At 40.3% G+C, this 22,594-nt stretch overlaps 2 protein-coding genes across 2 annotated transcripts in view; one reads left to right on the forward strand and one right to left on the reverse strand.

Moving 5' to 3' along the window:
• Positions 1-4,450, forward strand: part of LOC148451068 (uncharacterized) — a 260,573-nt gene extending 256,123 nt beyond the window's left edge. The window contains exon 11 of the mRNA XM_088462325.1: positions 1,872-4,450. Coding sequence (XP_088318451.1) covers positions 1,872-2,895 — 1,024 coding nt within the window. The 3' untranslated portion in view covers positions 2,896-4,450. The remainder of the gene's footprint in view (positions 1-1,871) is intronic.
• Positions 4,451-13,298: 8,848 nt separating this feature from the next.
• LOC148451075 (uncharacterized) lies at positions 13,299-18,136 on the reverse strand (the record flags this gene model as incomplete). Its single annotated transcript, XM_088462312.1, has 2 exons — positions 13,299-15,615; positions 18,081-18,136. Coding segments are annotated over 2 exons (1,384 nt in total), but the record flags the coding sequence as incomplete, so codon positions are not given.
• Between the last annotated feature and the right edge of the window lie 4,458 nt (positions 18,137-22,594).

Here is a 22,594-nt window from a genome sequence, read left to right on the forward strand (position 1 = left end):
CCCTATCCTGTCCTGCTGCCTCCCCCGCTCTGTGCCATTCCTCTACCCTCTCCTGCTTCCTCCCCCGCTCTGTGCCATTCCCCTACCCTGTCTTGCTGCCTCCCCTACTCTGTGCCCTGCGCTATTCCCCTATCCTGTCCTGGTACCTCCCCTGCTCTGTGCCATTCCCCTACCCTGTCTTGCTGCCTCCCCTACTCTGTGCCCTGCGCTATTCCCCTATCCTGTCCTGGTACCTCCCCTGCTCTGTGCCATTCCCCTACCCTGTCCTTCCTCCCCCCGCTCTGTGCCATTCCCCTACCCTGTTCTGCTTCCTCCCCCGCTCTGTGCCATTCCCCTATCCTGTCCTGGTTCCTCCCCCGCTCTGTGCCATTCCCCTACCCTGTACTGCTGCCTCCCCTACTCTGTACCCTGCACCATTCCCCTACCCTGTCCTGCTGCCTTCCCCACTCTGTGCCATTCCCCTACCCTGTCTTTCTGCCTCCCCAATCTGTGCCCTGCGCCATTCCTTTACCTAGTCCTGCTGCCTCCCGCGCTCTGTGCCTTTCCGCTACCCTGTCCTGCTGCCCCCCCCCGCTCTGTGCCGTGCTCCATTCCCTTACCCTGTCCTACTGCTTCCCTCACTCTGTGCCCTGCGCAATTTCCCTAACCGTTTCTGCTGCCTCCCCTACTCTGTGCTCTGAGCTATTCCCCTACCCTGTCCTGCTGCCTCCCCTACTCTGTGCCCTGAGCTATTCCCCTAGCCTGTCCTACTGCCTCTCCTGCTCTGTGTCATTCCCCTACTGCGTCCTGCTGCCTATAACACCCTGCCCTTGGACATTCCCTACCCTGTTCTGCTGCTTCCCTCACTCTGTATACTGGGCATTCCCCTACCCTGTCCTGCTGCCTCCCTTGCTCTGTACACTTGGGCATTCCGCTACCCTGTCCTGCTGCCTCCCTCGCTCCGTACCTTTGGGCATTCCCCTACCATGTGCCATTCCCCTCTCCTGCTGCCTCCTCTGCTTTGTGCCTTTCCTCTACTGTGTCCTGCTGCCTCCCTTGCTCTGCCCTTGGACATTCCCTACACTGTCCTGCTGCCTTTTCCGTTCTGTGCCATTCCCCTCTCCTGCTGCCTCCTCTGCTCTGTGCCTTTCCTCTACTGTGTCCTGCTGCCTCCCCCACTCTGTGCCCTCTGCCGTTCCCCTACCTTGTCCTGCTGCCTCCCCCGCTCTGTGCCCTGCTCTGTTCCCCTACCCTGTCCTGCTGCCTCTGTGTCCTGCTCTATTCCCCTACTGTGTCCTGCTGCCTCCCCCGCTCTGTGCCGTTCCCCTACCCTGTCCTGCTGCCTCCCCTGCTCTACCCTTGGACATTGTCTACCCTGTCCTGCTGCCTCACCCACTCTGTGCCATGCGCCATTCCCTACCCTGTCCTGCTACCTCCCCTGCTCTGTGCCTCCATCATCATTCTGTGTTGCTCTGTCCTATCACTCTCCCTCCCTCTTGGCCAAATATTCTCTGTAAAGCGCTGTGAAATGTATGAGCTTTATGAAGAACTCTGAATAATAATAATATAGTTATTGTATTTCCAGCAGATGGATGCACAAGCAGGATTGCCTTGGAGGGAGATCTCATCTTGTCTACAGATATTAAAATAGAAGATAACATCACACAGGAATCTCCAGGAGATAATCCCGTTATGCTAAATATACATCCAGTACCTCACAGTGCAGCTGTATCATCTGATCCCTCTAATTGTGACCAATGTTCTTCTGATACCTCAGCTTTTGTTACACATAGTGCAGCTCATACACCTGATAAAATATTTCCCTGTTCTGTGTGTGGGAAATGTTTTACACTGAAATCAAATCTTGTAACACATCAGATAAGTCATACAAGTGAGAAGCCATTTCAATGCTCTGAGTGTGGGAAATATTTTATTTATAAATCAAAGCTTGTTACACATCAAAGCTATCACACAGGTGAGAAACCATTTACATGCTCTGAGTGTAGTAAATGTTTTACACAGAAATCAGACCTTGTTACACATCAGAGAAGTCACACAGGTGAGAAACCATTTCCATGTTCTGAGTGTGGGAAATGTTTTACATATAAATCAACTCTTGTTAAACATCAAAAAAGTCACACAGGTGAGAAACCGTTTCCATGCTCTGAGTGTGGGAAATGTTTTTCTCAGAAATCTGATCTTGTTATCCATCAGAGAATTCACACAGGTGAGAAACCATTTCCATGTTCTGAGTGTGGGAAATGTTTTACACAGAAATCAGATCTTGTTACACATCAGAGAAGTCACACAGGTGAGAGGCCATTTCCATGCTCTGGGTGTGGGAAATGTTTTACACAGAAATCAGATCTTGTTATACATCAGAGATGTCACACAGGTGAGAGGCCATTTCCATGCTCTGAGTGTGGGAAATATTTTAAACTGAAATCACATGTTGTTATACATCAGAGAAGTCACACAGGTGAGAAACCATTTCCATGCTCTGAGTGTGGGAAATGTTTTACATATAAATCAACTCTTGTTAAACATCAGAAAAGTCACACAGGTGAGAAACCGTTTCCATGCTCTGAGTGTGGGAAATGTTTTTCTCAGAAATCTGATCTTGTTATACATCAGAGAAGTCACACAGGTGAGAAACCATTTCCATGTTCTGAGTGTGGGAAATATTTTACACGGAAATCATATCTTGTTGTGCATCAGAGAAGTCACACAGGTGAAAAGCCATTTTCATGTTCTGAGTGTGAGAAATGTTTTACATATAAATCAACTCTTGTTATACATCAGAAAAGTCACACAAGTGTGAAATCATTTCCATGCTCTGAGTGTGGGAAATGTTTTACACGGAAAACAAACCTTGATACACATCAGATATCACACATGAGAAAAGTATTTCTATGAACTAATAAAAAACGAGGAGGAATGTGCAATGCCAGAGAAATCTCAACAACAATAAATAATATTATACATTTTAATGCCCTATATCTAATATGAATACACGCAGGGAATTATAAATATATATCAGTATGATTCCAGTATCAGAATATACCGTGATACTTTCCATGTGGTTTTCATTATGCCTAAATCTAAGCTCTTCATATTCTATATATTTGCAGAATAAGTCTCCAATAGGGACCTAGGACGAATATTAATTTGCTTAGATATATATATTATATCTGCCCTTATTAGTGTAATTGGGTGTGATCATATCATGTGACTCACTAATGGACACTATTGCTTGTTATTACAAATATTATCAACATAACCATACAATATGGGGTAATAATGTTGTGTTTATAACGTGACCTTGATCCCAGTGATGCTGCCGCTATACAGATCACTAATCCGTTATCTTTACTATATCATGTATGTAATTTATATTTTATGGTGTTATAACTTAGGAGAATCGCTATGATATATATAACATGTGATAATTGGAATTGGTCAGCTCCATCACGTGACATTGTACTCATGCTATGTTCCTGGAGACCTGTATTTCTATATCTTCACCATGACAACTCTTACTCATTGTTACTGGTGTAACTGGTCATGTGATTGCAGTTTACCATGTGACTGGGTGGAACAAATCATCCAAGCCTCTTGCTGGGTTTTTTTACAGATATCTCCTTGATTGGTCCATTCCAGTCATATGTGTGTGTTTATATCACATGACCGGGTGGATCTGATTATCCAGACTCCCTCTCTAGTTCATTCTGGAACTCTGCAGAGATTGACATAATTTGTTCGTTCCAATCATTTGGGGTTGTATACATCATGTGATACGGACTTGGGTTCGGCTACTGTGCTGCATTAATGGGTAAATGGAACTTTTTATTTTTACGTTTTATATTGTTTTTACAAACTCATTTGCTGATTATACATTAGGCAATGATTGTTTTCTATGTAATATATTTATTTATTATTCTTACATATCACATGACTAATTATGGTTCCCCTCCTGATGCTTGTTTGATCTGCTCCTTTGGTATATAAGGCAGCCATGTTATACTGTATGATACACGTTTCTGAGGAGATCGTGGGTCTAATTCCACACCGAAATGCGTTAGAAACTTTATCCACTGGACACGTTTGGGCCACTTGTCCTTCCTTATCTGGACCAGGAGTGAAAGCAGGAATATGGGAACATCCAGCGATTACACCGGCCAACCATCACCCACTGCGAGCTTTCCTGCTAAAGACTGGACGGACTTCTGTCACAGCAACCTGGTAATATAACTATCTGCCAACTGGCCATTACCCGGATGCACCAAACTTCTTTCTATCACCTGTTAGCTTGTGACGTCACCATTTACATCTGGTTCTATATTTACTATTATTGGTGCCCACTTATTTGTAATCAGAATTAGCCTGAATACCAGTGACCTCTGTTTTATATGATCTATATGTATTTGGTTTGTAATTTCGATCATTGATATTTTCATATTAAATACTATACATTTCATTTATAATGCATCTTTATTAAGCCACATGTGAATTAATTATTGTTTTTAGAATTCCCTAGCGCTGTACAACCCTCCTCTTTGTATAATGTGTTATATCTTATTAGAGGATGACCCCCATCTATGTATAGCTGCTATATAACTCCTCATACATCACCTATCAGATCTAATCTTTCCTAATCCTCCATGTGTCAGTAATATAAAACTGGGATAGATCACTCAGGTGACACTTATAGTATTGTCTTTATTCTATTACATATCTGCACCAGTCTCCGCAGTAATAACAGACCACATCATTGTTATATAGGGGATATATTTTATGTATATCAGTCATACGCAGAGAAGATAAATACATTATTATACTATTATATATCAGCACCACTCTCTGCAGTAATAACAGACCACGTCGTTATATAGTGGATACATTTTATCTATATCAGTCATACACAGAGAAGATAAATACATTATTATACTATTATATATCAGCACCACTCTCTGCAGTAATAACAGACCACGTCATTGTTATATAGGGGATACATTTTATGTATATCAGTCATACACAGAGAAGATAAATACATTATTATACTATTAGATATCAGCACCACTCTCCGCAGTAATAACAGACCACGTCGTTGTTATATAGGGGATACATATTATGTATATCAGTCATACACAGAGAAGATAAATACATTATTATACTATTAGATATCAGCACCACTCTCTGCAGTAATAACAGACCATGTCATTGTTATATAGAGGATACATGTTATGTATATCAGTCATACACAGAGAAGATAAATACATTATTATTCTATTAGATATCAGCACCTCTCTGCAGTAATAACAGACCACGTCGTTGTTATATAGAGGATACAATTTATGTATATCAGTCATACACAGAGAAGATAAATACATTATTATACTATTAGATATCAGCGCCACTCTCTGCAGTAATAACAGACCACGTCGTTGTTATATAGGGGATACATTTTATGTATATCAGTCATACACGGAGAAGATAAATACATTATTATACTATAATATATCAGCACCACTCTCTGCAGTCATAACAGACCACGTCATTGTTATATAGGGGATACATTTTATGTATATCAGTCATACACGGAGAAGATAAATACATTATTATACTATTAGATATCAGCACCACTCTGCAGTAATAACAGACCACATCATTGTTATATAGGGGATACATTTTATGTATATCAGTCATACACAGAGAAGATAAATACATTATTATACTATTAGATATCAGCACCACTCTCTGCAATAATAACAGACCACGTCATTGTTATATAGGGGATACATATTATGTATATCAGTCATACACAGAGAAGATAAATACATTATTATTCTATTAGATATCAGCACCACTCTCTGCAGTAATAACAGACCACGTCATTGTTATATAGGGGATACATTTTATGTATATCAGTCATACACGGAGAAGATAAAATACATTATTATTCTATTAGATATCAGTACCACTCTCTGCAGTAATAACAGACCACGTCATTGTTATATAGGGGATACATATGTATATCAGTCATACACGGAGAAGATAAATACATTATTATACTATTAGATATCAGCACCACTCTCTGCAGTAATAACAGACCACGTCATTGTTATATAGGGGATACATATGTATATCAGTCATACACAGAGAAGATAAATACATTATTATACTATTAGATATCGGCACCACTCTCTGCAGTAATAACAGACCACGTCGTTGTTATATAGGGGATACATTTTATGTATATCAGTCATACACGGAGAAGATAAAATACATTATTATTCTATTAGATATCAGCACCACTCTCTGCAGTAATAACAGACCACGTCATTGTTATATAGAGGATACATTTTATGTATATCAGTCATACACAGAGAAGATAATATACATTATTATTCTATTAGATATCAGCACCACTCTCTGCAGTAATAACAGACCACGTCATTGTTATATAGGGCAGCACAGATGGTGTAATGCTTAGCGTTACTGCCTCACAGTACTGAGGTCGTTGGTTCGATACCCACTACGTCCCTAACTGTGTGGAGTTTGTATATTCTCCGTGTGCTTGCGTGGGTTTCCTCCGGGTACTCCGGTTTCCTCCCACACTCCAAAAATATACTAGTAGGTTAATTGGCTCCTAACAAAATTACCCCTAGTATGTATGTGTGTGTGTGTGTGATAGGGAATATAGAGTGTAAGCTCCACTGCGCAGGGACTGATGTGAATGGCCAAATATTCTCTGTAAAGCGCTGCGGAAAATGTGTGCACTATATAAATAACTGGTAATAAATAATAAATAAATAAATATAGGGGATACATTTTATGTATATCAGTTATACACAGAGAAGATAAATACATTATTATACTATTAGATATCAGCACCACTCTGCAGTAATAACAGACCACGTCATTGTTATATAGGGGATACATTTTATGTATATCAGTCATACACAGAGAAGATAAATACATTATTATACTATTAGATATCGGCACCACTCTCTGCAGTAATAACAGACCACGTCATTGTTATATAGGGGATACATTTTATGTATATCAGTCATACACAGAGAAGATAAAATACATTATCATTTTTAAAACCAGATTTTATTATGGAAACTTATAAGTAGAACCCAGCTGTTTGCTGCTTTGGAATGGTGGATTTATGGTGATGCACAAACCACAAAGTATTTCTTGGTAGTAGTTAAAAATAAAAAACTAGCTTTTTTTTTACACTTTGTTGCAATTCAATGAAAACTGTTTTTGCCTATTTGTCGAGATTATTTTAGTCTTTTTAGGCGAAATAAGGAAACTAATGGTATTTTTTTTGAAAAAACAAGATATTGTGTGGGCACTGCATAAATAATACAAAACACAGATAATTATTGATCTGGCTGCTTCTCTTAACAACACATCAATATCTATCCCACAGACCTTCATAGACTATGTGAGATAATGTATATAGTGCTGCCAAGGTGGTCACTGGTGAGGGTACATAGACTATGTGATATAATGTGTATAGTGCTGCCAAGGTGGTCACTGGTGAGGGTACATAGACTATGTGATATAATGTGTATAGTGCTGAAGAGCGGCGTTGCCAAGGTGGTCACTGGTGAGGGTACATAGACTATGTGATATAATGTGTATAGTGCTGAAGAGCGGCGCTGCCAAGGTGGTCACTGGTGAGGGTACATAGACTATGTGATATGTGTATAGTGCTGAAGAGCGGCGCTGCCAAGGTGGTCACTGGTGAGGGTACATAGACTATGTGATGTATATTATGGTGTTACAGATAATGACTGTAACTGTACGTTCCTTATATATATTACTCATCCCGAGGTCATTATTACCCATCTCTCTCCCATGGATGGATTATACTGATCAGCGTGTGCTCGTCACAGATACATGTAATATATAAGAGGATCCAGCAATGTGTAGTGTTTTATGCTGATCACAGTAAGCTCAGTTCATTTGGGGTATTGTACAGGTGACGTGTACCCGCCCCCAAGGTGCAAATTATAATGCGAACCCAGACTCACTGTAAAGCAAAATATAGGCCACTTATACAGGTAACTATAGCTGGTATAAGAAATATTACTGGTGAGTGATGATGGCGTACCTCACTTACACTGACAGTAGTGACACCAAACATGTATGTGTGTCTATGCAAATGGGAGATGGAAATCACATGTGTACAGTACTCACCACTATGCATACTCTGCCTCTCATATACAGGTATCATTAGCTGGTATAAGTAATGTTACTGGTATTAGCAGTCAGTGATGATGGCGTACCTCACTTACACTGACAGTAGTGACACCAAACATGTATGTGTGTCTATGCAAATGGGAGATGGAAATCACATGTGTACTGTACTCACCACTATGCATACTCTGCCTCTCATATACAGGTATCATTAGCTGGTATAATGTTACTGGTATTAGCAGTCAGTGATGATGGCGTACCTCACTTACACATATAAAGGTATCATTAGCTGGTATAACAGTGAGATCCGTCTGTGCCTCTGTGTTTAAAAAATGAAAACTAGCATAACATTAGAAATAAAAATGGTGTGGCCCCCTCCCCAGAAGAACAACCAGCACTGGGCTTTGGATCCCCAGTACTGGTTGTGTTAAATACAGGGGACAAATAATGTAGGGGTCCCCCCATATTAAGCACAACCAGCACAAGGCTATTCAGAACCAGCCCTGGTTTCCAAAATACAGGGGACAAACTAAGGCATCCCCTGCATTAAGCACAACCTGCACTGGGCTTTGTGCCGGTCCTGTTTCTGGAAATACAATGGAAAAAATGCGTAAGAGTTCCACTGTAAATGCCAGAACCAGCACCGGACTGTTTAGCGGGGGGGTAATGCCGCAGCCAGGAAAACCCTTTCACTAAGTCCCCCGGCCAAAGCTTTACCCCTGACTGCTAGTCAGTCCAGGCTGGGTATCCCTAGGGAGCTTGGGACCCCAATAAAGGGGTCCCCCTCTCCAGGGCACCCCAGGCCTAGCCTGATAGCCCGGGGCTTTCCCCTGCACCCCTGGCTGGTGGGTGCCGGGTTGATAGAGTAATGTGGTGTAAAAAAGTAGATAATATTGTTTTTTGCTGTTAAACTACAGTTCCCAGCAAACCTCCCCCTCATGCTGGTACTTGGAGAACCACAAGTTTCCAGTATACAGGGCATTACAGGCCCGCTGGTACCTGTAGTTTCACAGCAAAATATATATATTTTAAAATCACAGAACAGGGTGCTGGAGATAGTTCCGGGCTATCAGCTTAGGCCTGGGGTGCCCTGGAGAGGGGGACCTCTTTATTGGGGAAGTCCCTAGCTCCCAAGGGATCCCCGGCCTGGGCTGACTAGCAGTCAGGGGTAATGCTTTGGCTGGGAGGGCCTGGTAAAAGGCTTTCCCTGGCTGTGGCATTACCCCCTGCTGGTATTTACAGGGGAACCCTACGCATTTTTCCCCCCGTATTTCCAGAAACAGGACCGGCTCAGAGCCCAGTGCTATGTACGCTTAATACAGGGGACACCTACGTCTTTTGTCCCTGTATTTTGGCAACCAGGGCTGGTTCTGAATAGCCTGGTGCTGGTTGTGCTTAAAATAAGGGAATCCTATGATGTTTATCCCCTGTATTTACCACAACCAGTACTGGGGCTCCAAAGCTGGTGCTGGTTGTTCTTTTGGGGAGGGGTCCATGCTGTTTTTTTTTGTTACACTGGTTTTCACTGCTTCATTTTTTAAACACAGAAGGACAGATGAATCTCATTGATCTTGTGTGCGCGTCTGTTTATTTATTTACACACAGATGCATGTAGAAAAAGTTGTTCTATTTGAGATTCCTATTTGGGTTCTTTTTTGTGTGTTGTGCAGCCAATTTGCACTATATTTCAGCCGTTAAAACAAATACGAATATTTAGTAAATGTGCAGGTCCTATTGCTTTCTATGGCAAAGTACTGCAGAGTTGTTCTGGTGGTGTCTGAAAACGTTACAGGTATTGTCGGCAGAGTTTTAGACATCAAATGGAGCAAAGTTGGTAGAGTTTAGCCTTTAGTAGATTCTGAATATGCATTTAACGGACAAATTTGCCCCATTCATTGTCATTTGACCTTAGTAAATTTACCCCTTAGATTCTTCTTACAGAGAAACACACATGATAGCAGTGTCACTTGTTAGATGGCTTTTACTGATGAAAATGTTCTATCATCACATTTCCCAAATCAACATATGGCTCCCTAACATTAAGCTACCATTACCACCTCTCTATCACCTAGCCGACCAGTTCAGCATCAGGAGCACCTTCCCACTGAATCCCACAATCCTTTATGCTTCAAAAACACCAATCAGACCCTTGTGGTGCAGCTGTTTTAAAGGTTTCCATCAGGGAACAAGAACATTGTTACTCGTTTTTCATTGTTCCACGGAATGTTCTTTAAAGCAAAACATGGCAAAGAACCCTCTTTGCCACAAACCTTTCATCCTTAGCTTCGCCATGCATGATGAAGTAGACCCTTTCATTGAAAAGGATTTTCCTTTTCCCAACTCCCCCTCACTTAAATTTCACCAACTTAGCTGTCCTGTGCAGCGCAAACTTCCTTGAGCTTGCATTGATGTTTTTTTGCCGAGAGCCCAAGTTTTGATTTTCCCATTAGACCTTCTGTAATCTCTTCAGGTAGGGGTCGAGAACCCTATCACTGCACAAGGGCTTGATGCATTTGCACACCATTTGCCCTTTTAAGTGGGCACTTGGTCAAACCCCTTGTTACCTGGATTATAGGAGTGTATGGAGTCTTGGGCATCAGAACCCCTCTTTTGCTGCCCCTGTAACCTTATAGGTGTTGCTTTACTTTTGCATCTGGGACTACAGGAAGGGGTACCCAGGGAACTCTATAAGTAGGTCTAGATACGGTCTGTTGGCAGACTGTGCAAGCTTGGCAGTATCTCTTGTCATGCGGATGCCTGGCCAGTAAAACCTCTAGATTACCCAACAGAGTTTCTCCTCTCCCAAATGCCCTCCCTTGGGGTGTACATGGACCGCTGCCAATATCAAAGGAACATGTACCCGTGGCATCAAGCAGTTTATTTCCCTTGAACCACCACTACCCTACATAGCAGGTCCTCTTCTATTCTAAAGTATGGTTCTCTTTCAGCCAGTCCCACATTCATTTTCACAATACTTTTATATGCACTTGACAATGCACAATCCTTCAATCGTTCTTTAATAAAGTCTGGGAGTGTTGCAGTCTTGGATACAGGAGCCCAGTTTTCTCAAACAGCTGGCCAGGTTTCTCCTTTCTAATATCCTTTTGCAAGCAGGCCTTCTTCACACCTTCTGATGTGTGATTGCAGCCAAAGCCTGGCAACCAAGCTCCAGATCTTGCTGCTTTATTTCTCTGTCTGGTTCCGGAAAGTGAGCAACAGGATCATGTAGGGTTGGACGTCCAGCCGGTAAATCAGTTGCCGGTATGTCTGGACCAATCCATTCGAGTATAATCTCCTGGAAAAGTGGTAGTTTAACCCCAGAATAAGGGGGTACGCCAACCTTGGTGCATACTCCCCAGTGGCCCCATGGACACACACGGCCTTTACTGGTGGCAGCTGGTCCATCAGTTCTTCTGGAACCAAAGTGCTGTACACCAGGGTGATTTCACTGCCTGAATCCGTCAAGGTCCACAACGTCTGTTGCTCTTTCAGGACTGGCACCTGGAAGAGAAGTGGGCTATCCAGGGATGAAGACATGGTCACACAGACAGGGAACGTGAGGCCTCATAGCCCCACCGAACAATTCATTGGTTCCTGCCCATTTGGACAACTCCTTTGAAAGTGCCCTGGTTCGCCACACTTAAAGTACCCTTCTGAGGTCACTCTCTGCTCAGTGCCAACATCTTGTGCTGATTATTTTCTGAATATAGGCCTGACAACCTTCTCTGCTGTCTGGGCACACAATGGTCAATTGCCAGGACTTTCAGGATACTGTCTGGTTGATTTTGTTTTGGCTCTAACCAAGGCTGGGTTAACTTCGCCAGATCGACTGAGCATGCGTTGAGGACCCCAGCCTATATCACCAGTCATAGAAATGCAGTGCTTTCCCTGGTCCCGTCACCCCTACCCACACCAGAATTGCAGCTTTTAGCTGCTGATAATTTGCCATCTGGGCTTCAGGCATATCCACAGAGGCCAGTTGTGCTTTGCCCGTTTGTGCCACCCTAAACCTCCATTGGCAATTTAAGCCAAATTGCCGTACTCTCAAAGGACAACAGAAATGCCTCAACATTGTCTGATGGTGTCATCTTTTGGATCATGTCAATCCTGCATTCATCCAGTAACAGCTAACTGACCACTGCCTGCATCAATTTGTTCACCCTCATCCTTCCTCCTGTCTGCTCAACAAACATTTACTTTTCCCTACCAGACTTACACTTCATCTTCTTTGCTAAGAGACTCTCACACCAGACCCTTACTTCTTCCACCAATTCCTCTTTTCTGCTTAGAGACCTTAAAACTTCCTCCTTTCTGACCAAATCCTCACCCTTACTCCAATATTACTCTTAAACTTCCTCCTCTTTGCTCACCAGACCAAGCTTCCCCCTCTGCTTACCAGACCCTCACCATTCCTCCTGTCTGTTCACTAGACCCTTTCTTCCTCCTGTCTGCTCACCATACCCTTACTCTTCTTCTCACCAAACTCTAAAGCATCTTCCTCTCTACTCACCACACCCTTACTCTTTCTTCCAACTGCTCACCAGACACTCACCTCTTCTCACCAGACTCTTACCCTTCCACTTCTCTACTCATCAGATCTTCGTCCCTTCCTCCTGTCTGCTCACTAGACCCTTACTTCTCTCCACCAATCAGATGTTCACACTTCCTTTACTCTACTGAGACACTTACCCTTCCACTTGTCTGCTCATCAGACTCTCAAGCTTCCTAATCACTTTACCAGATCCTTACCCTTCTCCTATCTGCTCACCAGACCCTCACCCTTCCTCCTCTGCTCACCAGACTCTCACCCTTCCTCCTCTGCTCACCAGACCCTCACCCTTCCTCCTCTGCTTACCAGACCATCACCCTTCCTTCTCTATGTTCACCAAACCCTCACCCTTCCTACTCTACTCACCATATCCTCACCCTTCCTCCTTTGCTCCCTAGGCTCTCCTTCTTCTTGATAACATGCCACAGGTGCTCCTCTAAGGTCACATGGGATGTGACTGGATAAATGACTACCTGTTGTCACATCTCTTGTGACTGCCAGACTAGGGGTCAATCCACCTTTCCATAACAGAAAAAAAAATAATTCTGATGATTTTTTTATTAGTTTGATTGAAATGCATAAAATATATAACATGTAGCCCAATAAGAGACACCAATTTGAAAAGTAGACAAAGTAACATGAAATGAGGGCCCTGTGTCTTCTCTGAAGTCAGGATGATGGAGATATGGGCATTACAAATCACCTTCTCTTGAATTCTTTATGCTTTCTTTAGTATAGAGTGATCACCAGACAATAACTACTAAGGGGGCATAGTGACTGAAAGTGCCAGAATGGGAAAGAGGCAGCACATTTAATGTCCACCCCCATTCAAGTAAGTGTGCCCTTGAATTTATTGAAGTTAGAATTGTAGAGATCCTCCCCCATCCCTGGACTACATAATGATTTCTACATCATATAAGCTTATTGTCTGATGAACAAACTGATCACAGATAACTAAAGAGAACACAAATATTAAAAAACGAGACTCCCTTCTTTCAAATGAGGTATCCCAAGCATTTTTAGGTAACAGAATGAGGGAGATAGCCTTATAGCCATTCCCAGACTCTGAAGGGATGGGGCTTGATGAGGTCATTGGGTACTGCAGTAATGATGTAATCATGCCGTGCCTCCTCCTTTGGCCACCAACAGCAGTAAGGTAAGTTTCCTCCCCCTTTAATCCTGCTGTGCTGAGGATGATTGGGTCTCGTCCTCAGCACTATTGATGTACATGCTAAGGACAAGTCCCACTCTTCCTTAAGACTGAAGGGGTTGATTAGAAAGTATGAACAATTTAATAGTGTCCTACTTTCCCGTTATAACTGTAGCCCATTGTCAGGATTAATTATTAGAATACTATATAACAATGCAGTCTTATTATTGTGGAGTGATGCCTGTACTAACTTTATGTTGGTAACGTACATTTCATCTATGAATGTGTATAATAATTAAATAACTTCTTAATGTACTGTATGATTAGATATTTGAATTGCTCTCTATAAAAGGCATTTAGTATGTGTATCATATCTATCACCTCAGGATAATTGCTTAACTCATGTGAATTTTCTGATGGTCAACAAGGTGTGGCTTTTGTTTAAAACATTTCCCACACTCAGAGCATGGAAATGGCCTCTCACCTGTATGACTTCTCTGATGTATAATAAGATCTGATTTATGTGTAAAAGACTTCCCACACTCAGAACACAGAAATGGTCGTTCACCTGTGTGACTTCTCTGATGTCTAACAAGATCTGATTTCTGTGTAAAACATTTCCCACACTCAGAGCATGGAAATGGCCTCTCACCTGTGTGACTTCTCTGATGTGTAACAAGATCTGATTTCTGTGTAAAAGACTTCCCACACTCAAAACATGGAAATGGTCGTTCACCTGTGTGACTTCTTTGATGTTTAACAAGATCTGATTTCCATGGAAAACATTTCCCACACTCAAAACATGGAAATGGCTTCTCACCTGTGTGACTTCTCTGATGTCTAACAAGATGTGAATGGCGTGTAAAACATTTTCCACACTCAGAGCATGGAAAAGGCCTTTCACCTGTGTGATGTCTCTGATGTTTAGCAAGATTTGATTGATCTGTAAAACAGTTCCCACACTCAGAGCATTGAAATGGTTTCTCACCTGTGTGAGTTCTCTGATGTGTAACAAGATTTGATTTTTGTGTAAAACATTTCCCACACTCAGAACATGGAAAATATTTTTCACCTGTATGAGTTCTCTCATGGCAAATAAGGTGTATTTCCTGTAAAAACCACTTCCTACACTTAGAACATGCAAATGTTTTTTTTGCACCTGTGTGACTTCTCTGATGTGTAACAAGCTGTGATTTCCATGTAAAAAATTCCCCACACTCAGAACATGGAAATGGCGTCCCAATTGTGTGAATTCTCTGATGTGAAACAAGATTTGATTTCTGTGTAAAGCATTTCCCACACTGAGAACATGGAAATGGTTTCTCACCTGTGTGAAGTCTCTGATGTGTAACAAGATTTGATTTATCTGTAAAACCTTTCCCACACTGAGAACATGGAAATGGTTTCTCACCTGTGTGACTTCTCTGATGTATAATAAGAGATGATTTCTTTAAAAAACATTGACCACACACAGCACATGGATATATTTTTGTACCTGTATGGGCTGCACTATGTGTAGCAATATCTGAGTTATCAGGATAAATGCCATTATTATTGTTAGAGGCATCAGATGATAACATTGAACTGTGAAGTATTGGATGTATATTTTGGAGAAGAATGCCTTCTCCTGGAAAACCTTGTATGAAGATGTTATCTTTAATGTCACAATCTGGAAACAAAATGAGATGTCCCTCCCAGGTATTTCTGCTGTTTTCTCCATCTGCTGGAAATTAATAGAAATAAACATTTTACTGTACAATGAGTAGCAGATTATAAAGCCCCAGAGGTTCATACATTCATAAGTTAATTTTAATTTGCAATATAAGTACACTTCATTACCATTATATATATATATATATATATATATATATATATATATATATATATATATATATATATAGCCAATATAACTTGCTGATTGAAAACCTATTCTTCATTCTAGCACCCTGCATGTGTCACAGCCCGTGTAGTTGCTCTTTCCTGCCTGGGGTGTCGCTCTCTGCTCTGGTGCTTCTAGCACACTCTGCTGATGCAACAAACTGCTTAGATACAGACCAGAGAGTGCTAGAAGCACCAAATCAGAAAGCAACACACCAGGCAGGACAGAGGAACTGCACTGGGTGTATCAGGTGCAGGGTGTTAGAATGAACACTACCACACAACCTCCTACCACACTGATTAGCATCTTCCAAGTGTTTTTTTGCAAAGTTCAAACAAGACAGAGTGTGACACTTTTTTAAAAGGAAAATACAATTTTTGCATTGACCATTTGTACATGTCAACCTTCGTCCATGTCGACCTTGTCTATGTCAACCTTTTGTCCCTGTCGACCTATTGCCTGTCTAATCTGTTGTCTATTTTTTTCTTGTAGCTCTTTTATACCAAAGCCACCTAAACAATATACCATAATGGGCAGTTGACTCATTTAGATGACTATAGTTATTGCCCCAGTGTGCTGAGTGTTACCTGCTGATATTAAGCAGTTTGTGTGCTAGAAGCACCAGAGCAGAGAGTGACATCCCATGCAGGATAGAGGAACTGCACAGGTTTTAACAGATGCAGGGTGCTAGAATGAAGACCACAAAACCACTCACATGGCTTACACCCAGCCAGAGTGACATACAGACAGCGCAGCCACATTGCTCACCAAAGTCTGCATTGTAAATCTGAGAAACATTTATCAGCCATGTAAATTGCCCAGGCAGCATCATGAGACAGGAAACCTCATGTACCAGTACTGTGCGATGTTACTTAGATGGTATAGCTGGTATCTGTCTAAATAAACATGGGTGCACAACAGGGGGGCTTCCTGAGCACCCATAAACCTCCCCTGGTGGTCCATGTTCTTCTACACACTGGTCACGATGTAATACCGTGATTTGTGGGTCTGTGGGGGGGGGGGGGGGGGGGCAATTTGACGCAATTCTATGAGAACCACATCATTTTGGTGACGTACAATGTCCAGCCCTGCCTCATTCAACAAAGTGTAAGAGTGGGTGTGATATAACACATTACACAAACAAAACCACTTAGCAGGTGCTAATATATTGATGAAATAAAATAAAAAGTATATAAGGAGCTGCAAAACAGAAAATGAGCCTAAGCTCAAAATGTGACTACAGAATAGTCACTGGGATTACAGAAATGGATTTATTTTGCACTTATTATATAGTGAATAGAAAATAACCATATATAAATATATTGGATATGGTAGAAGATCAAGACGCCAATTGAATTAACATATAATTTTATATGTGTCTATAAGGTTTCTAGAGCGCCAGTAATTAGTGATGTGCCTAGAAATAATCGTTTGAATCAAATATGTACAGCACACAAATATCAAGTAGCCTTCCCCCCCACAACAACGGGGTGTCAGCTCAACCTAATCTGTGAATAAGTCTAGGTCAAAGACTTCTACAACAATATGGGAACAATGTGATCAGGTCAGAGCGCCTTAAAGTGCTAAAAGTGCATCAAATAAATAAAAGTGACTGATGTTTACCAGTTAAAAAACATAGGACTATAATTTAAAGTGCAAAGTAGAATATGACCAGAAATATATATATAAAAAGATATTTAATGTAAACACACATAAAAACATAGATAAAAATACAATAATAATGACAATGGACATATACGCATGGATAATAGATGAAATAAATAAATAAAATGGAAATTTCAATAAAAGTGCATATGACTGGATATCTTATCTTAGTTCAGGTATATAGGAAGATATAGTCAAGCAGGGTACAGGCTTCCAACGCGTTTCGTCTCCAGCGGACTTCTTCATGGGGATCCCCCTTGTATTTTTATGTGTGTTTACATTAAATATCTTTTTATATATATATATTTCTGGTCATATTCTACTTTGCACTTTAAATTATAGTCCTATGTTTTTTAACTAGTAAACCTCAGTCACTTTTATTTATTTGATGCACTTTTAGCACTTTAAGGCGCTCTGACCTGATCACCTTGTTCCCATATAATTTTATATATTGAATAAAAATAACAGTACCTTAATACCAATAAAACAGCACTTAATATAGCACAATTGTATCATAAAAATAGCAGCAATCCACGTAAATGGAATCTAATGGGCTATAGTGAGTGACCTAGAAAGTCCACATCTGAACCATCGATGGTAGATTTATAAATTAGTAAACATGTCTGTCCTAATAGAGATCTCACCACATCCAAGTGCAGAAACGTATATATCAGAGTCCGCTCCTCTTTGATAAAGCCTCCTGAAGGGAAGCGAAACGCGTCAGTGAACACCTATTGCTTTTGTGTTTGCTATTGGAAGAGTGACCGCTAACTTGCTAGTATCCCGCTCTCTGATATCCATCTACAGATAAAACCGGAGGACTGCAGTAACAGGGGCTACTCACCTACACACCATCACGGGGGCCGTCACAAGCTGACATTACTTCTGCCCACAGAGCTGCTCATATCATAGGACCCCAAGCTGTCTCCCTACACACAGTGTTACTGCAGCCCAGGGCGGCTTGTACTACTGCAGATTCGGAGACCTGTGAGTGTAGGAGTGGACTCTGATATACGTTTCTGCACTTGGATGTGGTGAGATCCCTATTAGGACAGACAAATGTTTACTAATTTACTAATCTACCATCGATGGTTCAGATGTGGACTTTCTATGTCACTCGCTAGAGCCCATTAGATTCCATTTACGTGGATTGCTGCTATTTTTATGATACAATTGTGTTATACTAAGTGCTGTTTTATTGGTATTAAGGAGGTTATTTTTATTCAATATATAAAATTATATGTTAATTCAATTGGCGTCTTGATCTTATTTGCTGTTCTACCATATTCAATAAAATTATATATGGTTATTTTCTATTCACTAATTAGCGCAAAACGAATCCATTTTTGTGATATAACATACGGTATATGTGTCTGTGTGTTATATATAATATATAGGTCTATGTTTGTGTTGTATGTAAAATGTGTATATGTATGTGTGTTATATATAATATATAGGTCTATGTTTGTGTTGTATGTATAATATGTGCATATGTGTGTGTATAACAAGGGAAGGTGAGTGATAAAACATACGGTATGTGTGTCTGTGTGTTATATATATATATCTATGTTTGTGTTGTATGTATAATATGTGTATATGTGTGCGTGTGTATAACAAGGGAAGGTGAGTGATATAACATACTGTATATGTCTGTATGTTATATATAATATTGTTGATGTTAAAAAGTCAGTATTGCCTGAAATAAAGGAATTATTAAGGATTTATGCTAATATGTGTTTGTAGCTTTTACAGATTCAGATTTATATGGGTTAAAAAAAAGTATTTTATAATTGAAAAACAAGTCATAGAACTGACGTTTTTCTGGACTACGTGATATGTGAAGTTGGACGCCTGTCAGACTGTGGCGTGATAGATTTGAGCCTATTTTCATGTTTGCTTGAAGAGATAACCCCAACCTCATACGATGTCAGAGATAACAGACGCATCATCTGATATTGATTACTTATTTACTAAGAACCTCAAACACCATTACATGCATTATTGTATATTGTCACAACCCTTTCCTATGCATCAACCAATCAAATATCTCAATTGTAATATACATGTAAACACCCTCTAGTTAATGATTTTGTAATTTATGTAACTATTGTGTATAAAATCCCTTTCCTCTGGTACATTGCCAGAGAGATCTGACTGATACTCCACGTTACTATGCGCAGAAAAGCGGAGGTATTGCTTTAATAATACCTATATCTGTTTTATCACATTCGGACAGTCTATGAATTCTAACTCTAGCAATATATATGTTTGTGTTGTATGTATAATATGTGTGTGTGTGTATATCAAGGGAAGGTGAGTGATATAACATACTGTATATATGTCTGTGTTATATATAATATATATGTCTATGTTTGTGTTGTATGTATAATATCTGTATGTGTGTATATGTGTATAACAAGGGAAGGTGAGTGATAGCGTTCCCGCTAGGCTGTTTTAGCGGGGCTCGGCGCCCTGCCCTCTTTCTGGAGGGCAAAAAGCGCCCTGCCCTAACAGCCTGCGGGAACCGTCTTCACCCGCGGGTCGCAGTGTCCCGCGGGTGAAGAAATGTGCGGTGACCCGGTCACCGCCGGAGAATAGACGCCGGGCGCATGCGCCCGGCATCTATTCTCCCTGTCTGCAGGGCTTGGGGGCTGCCCGGCGTGTCCGTAAGTGCCGGGCACGCCCCCAAGAGTTCCGAAAAGGGGTCGCGTCTTTCGATGACCGCGTCCCCTTCTCGGTCGCGCGCGCACGAACGTGCCCTCTCTAGCTCCAGCGCCCTGCCTCGCGCCAGAGCTAGAGTGAACACTAGAGTGATATAACATACTGTATGTGTGTGTTATATATATATATATATATATATATATATATATACACACAGGTTGAGTCTCCCATATCCAAAATGCTTGGGACCATGGGTATTTTGGATAATGGAATATTCCGTATTTTGGAATATATACATACCATAATGAAATATCTTGGGAATGGGACCCCAATATACACACAGAATGCATTTATGTTTCATATACACCTTATACACACAGCCTGAAGGTAATTTTATACAATATTTTTAATAATTTGTGCCTCAGACAAAGTTTGTGTACATTGAACCATCAAAAATCAAAGGTTTCATTATCCGAGTCATGCCAAAATTATTCCGTATTTCGGAATATTTTGATATGGGAGACTCAACCTGTATATGTTTGTGTTGTATGTGTGTATAACAAGGGAAGGTGAGTGATATAACATACTGTATGTGTCTGTGTGTTATATATAATATATGTCTATGTTTGTGTTGTATGTATAATATGTGTGTGTGTGTATAACAAGGGAAGGTGAGTGATATAACATACTGTATGTGTCTGTGTGTTATATATAATATATGTCTATGTTTGTGTTGTATGTATAATATGTGTGTGTGTGTATAACAAGGGAAGGTGAGTGATATAACATACTGTATGTGTCTGTGTGTTATATATAATATATGTCTATGTTTGTGTTGTATGTATAATATGTGTGTGTGTGTATAACAAGGGAAGGTGAGTGATATAACATACTGTATGTGTCTGTGTGTTATAGGTATAATATGTGTATAACAAGGGAAGGTGAGTGATATAACATACTGTATATGTCTGTGTGTTATATATAATATATATGTCTATGTTTGTGTTATATGTATATGTGTGTGTGTGTGTGTGTGTGTGTATAACAAGGGAAGGTGAGTAATATAACATACTGTATATGTGTCTGTGTGTTATAGGTATAATATGTGTATAACAAGGGAAGGTGAGTGATATAACATACTGTATATGTCTGTGTGTTATATATAATATATATGTCTATGTTTGTGTTATATGTATATGTGTGTACGTTTGTAAAACAAGGGAAGGTGAGTGATATAACATACTGTATATGTCTGTGTTATATATAATATATATGTCTATGTTTGTGTTATATGTATATGTGTATATGTGTGTACGTGTGTAAAACAAGGGAAGGTGAGTGATATAACATACTGTATATGTGTGTTATAGGTATAATATGTGTATGTGTATAACAAGGGAAGGTGAGTGATATAACATACTGTATATGTCTGTGTGTTATATATAATATATATGTCTATGTTTGTGTTATATGTATATGTGTGTGTGTGTGTGTGTGTGTGTATAACAAGGGAAGGTGAGTAATATAACATACTGTATATGTGTCTGTGTGTTATAGGTATAATATGTGTATAACAAGGGAAGGTGAGTGATATAACATACTGTATATGTCTGTGTGTTATATATAATATATATGTCTATGTTTGTGTTATATGTATATGTGTGTACGTTTGTAAAACAAGGGAAGGTGAGTGATATAACATACTGTATATGTCTGTGTGTTATATATAATATATATGTCTATGTTTGTGTTATATGTATATGTGTATATGTGTGTACGTGTGTAAAACAAGGGAAGGTGAGTGATATAACATACTGTATATGTCTGTGTGTTATATATAATATATATGTCTATGTTTGTGTTATATGTATATGTGTATATGTGTGTACGTGTGTAAAACAAGGGAAGGTGAGTGATATAACATACTGCAGTGGTTCTCAAACTCGATCCCACACAGGTCACGTTTTCCAGGTCACCCAGCAGGTGCACAGGGGTATACATTACTCACTGACACATTTTAAAAGATCCACAGGTGGAGCTAATTTCACTTGTGATTCTTTCAGGAGACCTGCAAAACATGCACCGTTTTGGGTCCCGAGGACCGAGTTTGAGAACCTGTGACATACTGTATATGTGTGTTATAGGTATAATATGTGTATGTGTATAACAAGGGAAGGTGAGTGATATAACATACTGTATATGTGTGTTATAGGTATAATTATGTGTGTGTGTATAACAAGGGAAGGTGAGTGATATAACATACTGTATATGTGTGTTATAGGTATAATATGCGTATGTGTATAACAAGGGAAGGTGAGTGATATAACATACTGTATATATGTGTGTTATAGGTATAATATGTGTATGTGTATAACAAGGGAAGGTGAGTGATATAACATACTGTATGTGTCTGTGTGTTATATATAATATATATGTCTATGTTTGTGTTATGTGTATATGTGTGTACGTGTGTAAAACAAGGGAAGATGAGTGATAT

This window comes from Taudactylus pleione, unplaced genomic scaffold, assembly GCF_031769625.1.
Source record: "Taudactylus pleione unplaced genomic scaffold, aTauple2 ptg001186l, whole genome shotgun sequence".
Taxonomy (NCBI): Eukaryota; Metazoa; Chordata; class Amphibia; order Anura; family Myobatrachidae; genus Taudactylus; species Taudactylus pleione.